This window comes from Physeter macrocephalus, chromosome 18 (genome assembly GCF_002837175.3).
Source record: "Physeter macrocephalus isolate SW-GA chromosome 18, ASM283717v5, whole genome shotgun sequence".
NCBI classification, from domain to species: Eukaryota; Metazoa; Chordata; class Mammalia; order Artiodactyla; family Physeteridae; genus Physeter; species Physeter macrocephalus.
Window position 1 is genome coordinate 6,666,233 of NC_041231.1, and position 6,078 is coordinate 6,672,310.

At 44.0% G+C, this 6,078-nt stretch overlaps 1 protein-coding gene across 1 annotated transcript in view; it reads left to right on the forward strand.

Moving 5' to 3' along the window:
* The window catches only part of CFAP92 (cilia and flagella associated protein 92 (putative)), a 77,692-nt gene that overhangs the window by 21,262 nt on the left and 50,352 nt on the right, over positions 1-6,078 (forward strand). Inside the window, exons 7-8 of the mRNA XM_055079575.1 lie at positions 2,670-2,791; positions 5,529-5,669. Of these exons, the coding sequence (XP_054935550.1) occupies positions 2,670-2,791; positions 5,529-5,669 (263 nt within the window). The remainder of the gene's footprint in view (positions 1-2,669; positions 2,792-5,528; positions 5,670-6,078) is intronic.

Here is a 6,078-nt window from a genome sequence, read left to right on the forward strand (position 1 = left end):
GTTTTCTTTGTTTCTATTTCATTTATTTCTGCTCTGATCTTTATGATTTCTTTCCTTCTGCTAATTTTGGGTTTTGTTTGTTCTTCTTTCTCTAGGTTCTTCAGGTGTAAGGTTAGATTGTTTATTTGAGATTTTTCTTGTTTCTTGAGGTAGGGCTGCATAGCTATAAACTTCCCTCTTAGAACTGCTTTTGCTGCATCCCATAGGTTTTGGATCGTCCTGTTTTCATTGTCATTTGTCTCTAGGTATTTTTTGATTTCCTCTTTGATTTCTTCAGTGATTTCTTGGTTATTTAGTAACGTATTGCTTAGCCTCCATGTGTTTGTGTTTTTTACGTTTTTTTCCCTGTAATTTATTTCTAATCTCATAGCGTTGTGGTCAGAAAAGATGCTTGATATGATTTCAATTTTCTTAAATTTCCTGAGGCTGGATTTGTGACCCAAGATGTGGTCTATGCTGGAGAATGTTCTGTGCGCACTGGAGAAGAAAGTGTAATCTGCTGATTTTGGATGGAATGTCCTATAAATATAAGTTAAAGCTATCTGGTCTATTGTGTCACTTAAAGCTTCTTTTTCCTTATTTATTTTCACTTTGGATGATCTGTCCATTGGTGTAAGTGAGGTGTTAAAGTCCCCCGCTATTATTGTGTTACTGTCTATTTCCTCTTTTATAGCTGTTATAGTTGCCTTATGTATTGAGGTACTCCTATGTTGGGTGCATATATGTTTTTAACTGTTATATCTTCTTCTTGGATCGATCCCTTGATCATTATGTAGTGTCCTTCCTTGTCCCTTGTAACATTCTTTATTTTAAAGTCTATTTTATCTGATATGAGTATTGCTACTCCAGCTTTCTTTTGATTTCCATTTGCATGGAATATCTTTTTCCATCCCCTCACTTTCAGTCTGTATGTGTCCCTAGGTCTGAAGTGGGTCTCTTGTAGACAGCATATATATGGGTCTTGTTTTTGTATCCATTCAGCGAGCCTGTGTCTTTTGGTTGGAGCATTTCATCCATTCACGTTTAAGGTAATTATAGATATGTATGTTCCTATGACCATTTTATTAATTGTTATGGGTTTGTTTTCGTAGGTCCTTTTCTTCTCTTGGGTTTCCCACTTAGAGAAGTTTCTTTAGCATTTGTTGTAGAGCTGGTTTGGTGGTGCTGAATTGTCTGAGCTTTTGCTTGTCTGTAAAGGTTTTGATTTCTCCCTCAAATCTGAATGAGATCCTTGCCGGGTAGAGTAATCTTAGTTAGGGAAGTTTTTGACTATAATCTCTTCAAATATTTTCTCTGGTCCTTTCTCTTTCTCTCCTCCTTCTGGGATCCTTATAATGCAAATGTTGTTGCATTTAATGTTGTCCCAGAGGTCTCTTAGGCTGTCTTCATTTCTTTTCATTCTTTTTTCTTTTTTCTGTTCCACAGCAGTGAATTCTCTGTGTGTTTCTTCTTGGGTTTATGCTACCTGGGACTCTGTGTTTCCTGGACTTGGGTGGCTACTTCCTTCCCATGTTAGGGAAGTTTTTGACTGTAATCTCTTCACATATTTTCTTGGGTCCTTTCTCTCTCTCTTCTCCTTCCGGGACCCCTATAATGCGAATGTTGGTCCATTTAATGTTGTTCTAGAGGCCTCTTAGGCTGTCTTCGTTTTTTAAAATTATTTTCTCTTTATTCTGTTCCATGGCAGTGATTTCCACCATTCTGTCTTCCAGGTCACTTATCCGTTCTTCTGCCTTAATTATTCTGCTATTGATTCCTTCTAGTGTATTTTTCATTTCTGGTATTGTATTATTCATCACTGTTTGTTTTTTCTTTAATGCTTCTAGGTCTTTGTTAAACATTTCTTGCATCTTCTCGCTCTTTGCCTCCATTCTTTTTCCGAGGTCCTGGATCATCTTCACTATCATGATTCTGAATTCTTTTTCTGAAAGGTTGCCTATCTCCAGTTCATTTAGTTGTTTTTCTGGGGTTTTATCTTGTTTCTTCATCTGGTACATAGCCCTCTGCCTTCATCTTGTCTGTCTTTCTGTGAATGTGGTTTTTGATCCACAGGCTGCAGGATTGTAGTTCTTCTTGCTTCTGCTGTCTGCCCTCTGGTGGATCAGGCTAAGAGGTCTGTGCACGTTTCCTGATGGGAGGGACTGGTACATGACTCTTTTTGAATTATGGTTTTCTCAGGGTAGAGAATTGACATTTTTACATTTCAAAGTTCTCCCATCCATGATCATGGTGTATCTTTTCACCTAATTCAGCTCCTTCCTCCTTTATTGACTTTTAATAGGGTTGTTTTTTTTTTCTTCCTATAGATGTTGTGGATAATTCCTGTAAAAGAATTCCTGAATATTTTAGAGTTTCAGTTGCTTTTTATAAAATATATTATTTTTTCCATCATAAATGATAATTCAAGTTTGTCTGCAGACTGGCAGCCTCAGCATGACTGGGAGCTTGTTAGAAATGGGAATCTCAGGGCCACCCCAGGCTTGCTGAACCACAATCTGCATTTTATTCAGTGATTCATATGCATGTTGAAATTTGAGAAACAATGCGTTAGAGGAATGCAGTGTTACATTTTTAAAAATCTGCTTACATGCAGTCCAGTAAATAGATTCTTAGATCTGGTCCCTGATTTTTCTCACTTTCATTTATTTTTCTCTTTGTGAATTTTCTAGATGTGGTACTTCAAGACCAGTTATTTCTTTGGGAGGGGCCACCACGACGGAGAGGCAGGAGTTAATTGAGAGGCCGTCATTTAGCAGCTTAACAAACTTGTTGGAAAAGCAAAAATTTCAAAGTAAGTTAGGATGGGACTTCGGAAATTTATAGTATAACTAGACCTGGAAAAGAATTATGAAACATTTCAAATTCAGGATGCTTCAATAAGATTCAAATATTATTCAAAAGTAAAAACTACTACCTGCAATTTTAACTTACCCGGTCCATCTCACCTCATCCGTCCATCCATCCATCCATCTATCCATCCCATCCCATCCCATCCCATCCTTTCCCACTCCACCAATATTTCTGTGCTCCTGGTCCATGGTGTTGTGTGTATGGGAAACATGAAAATCTCCAATATTGACCAGAGACTTCCAGATAAATAATTACACTTCTATGTGATAGATGCTGTGTCGGGTGGGTATGTGGGATGTGCCGGGGTGGAGAGATTCTCTTTGGAAGATGAAAAGCCATTTGCTTCTTACGGTGGAATGAGGGAAATGGCACTCCTGAAAGCATGTGATCTGAGTGTCCGACTCCCAGCAAGGACCCTCGGGTCCCTGAATCTACCTCCTCGTTCTTGGCCTAGATCTCCTCAGCAGTGTTTCAGCAAGCGGTTGTGTTTCCAGTATGAGGTGGAAAATTCTAGATCCAGGGCGCTTGCTTCCCGTTTCCCATTCGTTGAGCTGTAACTGCTGCAAATCGTTTCCTTAACCCTCAGTCAACCTGCTTTTCCCAGTTCTAGTCCAACCCTGAAGCTTCTGGAGTCAGGCTCCTCATTGGCCATGGGAGATGTAGGGGAGTAACATCCGTCCTGTTTTTCAGGCCCTAAAAGACTAGGAACACCTTGCAACTCCTTCCGAGTTTTCTCTTTCCAGGATAAACAGCCTCAGTGCTTTTTAATGTCCTTTAAGCATTTTAATGAGGTTTTCAAGCCATGCTTTTTTTTTTTTGGAAGTAGAGAAAAGTACACAGAAAAATGTACAACAATGTACCCACAATTTAGGTAGTAATATTTTGCCATATTTCCTTTATTTCTTTCTTGTTCCTTTTTTCTTTTCTTTCTTTCTTTTCTGTTTTTTTTTTTTTTTTTTTTTTTAAGAAATAAGAGGCTACAGATACAGTTTACGCGCCCTTGGCTTCCCGTGCTTTTGAGAAGCGTACAGCCACCCTCGCCTAGAAATCTGTGTAACCCCCTGCCCCCCTCTTTATCACATGTTCACACAACATTGTAGTGATTTTTGGTTTCGTGAGTTACAGAAATGACTTCACGCGTGCATATTTAACAGCAACTTGCTCTTTCTCTCGACTTTATTTCTGAGATTTATTGGTGTCAGTACATCTCAGTCCAGCCCCTTCTTCTCCCTTCTGTAAAGTGCCCTGTCGGGTAGTGCCCCCTTCATCCCTGCAGGCCCCGCTGAGGGATGTTTGAATAGTCACGTTTCCTGTTGTCACCAGCACTGCGACAGCGACCGTCCTTGCGCGGGGCTCCAGCGCACACGTAGGAGGGTCTAGGGTGCATGCCCGGCGGGGTCACGGGCGTAGGAAATGCACTGTGACTGCTCAGGGTATGCTGCCGGTTTGGGGTCCTGGTTGTACGTCTTTGCCCTCCTGACAGCAGCCCCGAGAATTCCCGCTTCTCCTCCATGTCACCCTTGGATAGTCAGGGGCCCAGTTCCTGATTATTGGGATTGAGAGTATCTAGAATGCTTATCTGGTCAGCACTTAGGTCATTTGCCTATTCCCATTTCTTCACTTATGTCGTTCTGTTGTGTTTAAATTTTTTTTCTTGTTGATCCCCAAGCCTTTTTTTTTTTAAGGTCTTTCGAATAACTCTGCGTAGTTTCATGCACTGTGAACATCACAGGCTGGGGTCTGTATCTTACCCTTTCCCTTCAAGTAGGGTGTCTTGTTGTGTACCCCGAGTATTCACCTCTTCCCGTCCAGTTTGTACTTTGCGAAACACTTAAGAGAACCTTCCTCAAACAGATGGCAGTCTAGTCTCCCAAGTATTCTTCTAATGATTTTGAAGTTTTTGTTTTCCACCTTCAGTCTGCAGCTCATTTTGCATACGGCATGAGGTGCCCTATAGTTTCATTTGCCTCCAGATGGATAGTCAGTATCATTGGTCGACTGGTCCCTTTTTTCCCACTGATTTGAAACGCCACCTCTGGCCTCTGTTAGGTCTCCCTATGTGCGTGGCTCTATTTCTGGGCTTGCCCGCAATGGTCTGTTCCATTGGTCTCTGTGTCACAGAACCTATAGCTCATGGCTTTAGTTACCCACACTTAACGTGTCTTATCATCTCCTCTTTCTTCGTGATCTAAGCTGGGTGCTGAGCTGAGCACCTTATGTGCCTTTGCCCACTGACCCTCTCGATGCCCTTAGGAGGCAGGTGCTGCCCCCATTCGACAGACGGGGGCGTCGAGGCTCAGAATGGTTAAGGCACTTTCCCTGCAGGAGGGAGAGAGCTGATTCTAGAACTTTGGTGGTTCAGCTTCAAAGCCCAACCCTCAGCGCTGCACTGTGGTTATAAGCCGACGGGGAGGAGAACTTGGGTATTGTGTGGCGCTGGTGTCGTCACAGCTGGCTCTGGGTAGTGGCGAGTGGGGGATCAGGACCCCGTAATTTCCTGCTGCGTGTAACCGACGACTGCTGTCCGCCTTGAGATGCGTCTCCCGGTTGCTGGGATAGAGCAGGGGCCCAGACTCTGCCCCCAGAGCCTTCCGCATCCCTGCCGCGTTAAGCGGTCACATCCAGCCTCCGGGCCAGGAGCTCCTCGTAACGTTTATTCCCTTCCTCTGATTTCACAGTTAAATGGAAGGGATCAGACGCGAAGAGGAAAAGCCAGAGCACGAGGGAGAAATCCCGCCTGGAGACGGACTCCAGGCTGGCAGGCCACGGGAAGCAGGGCACCTTCGCCATGCAGCTGGCGGTGACGCCGCTCCTCGCAGGTAGCCACGCCCGTTCCCAGCAGCGTCCGGTCTCCTTGACCCGTGTGGCTAGAAAGCCCATAAACAGGACACTCGCGGTGACCGAGCCCCCGCCCTACGCTCTCAGCCACCTCCGCCGAGTGGGCGTGTCTCCGCGCTACAGAGCGGGAAGCGCAGGCGCAGCGACGTCAAACGCGTCGGCCCAGATGACGCAGCGAGTAAGCGAAGGCCGAGTTTGAGCGTAGGTCTGGTTCCCAAGTCCCAGCAAGCGTGAGAATAAGAAATGTCACGGTTTTGTTTGCTACATAAGATGCTACTTTGTATAAACACGTTCCTGCAGATTTTTTTTTTTTTTTTTGCGGTACGCGGGCCTCCCACTGTTGCGGCCTCTCCCGTTGCGGAGCACAGGCTCCGGACGCGCAGGCTCAGC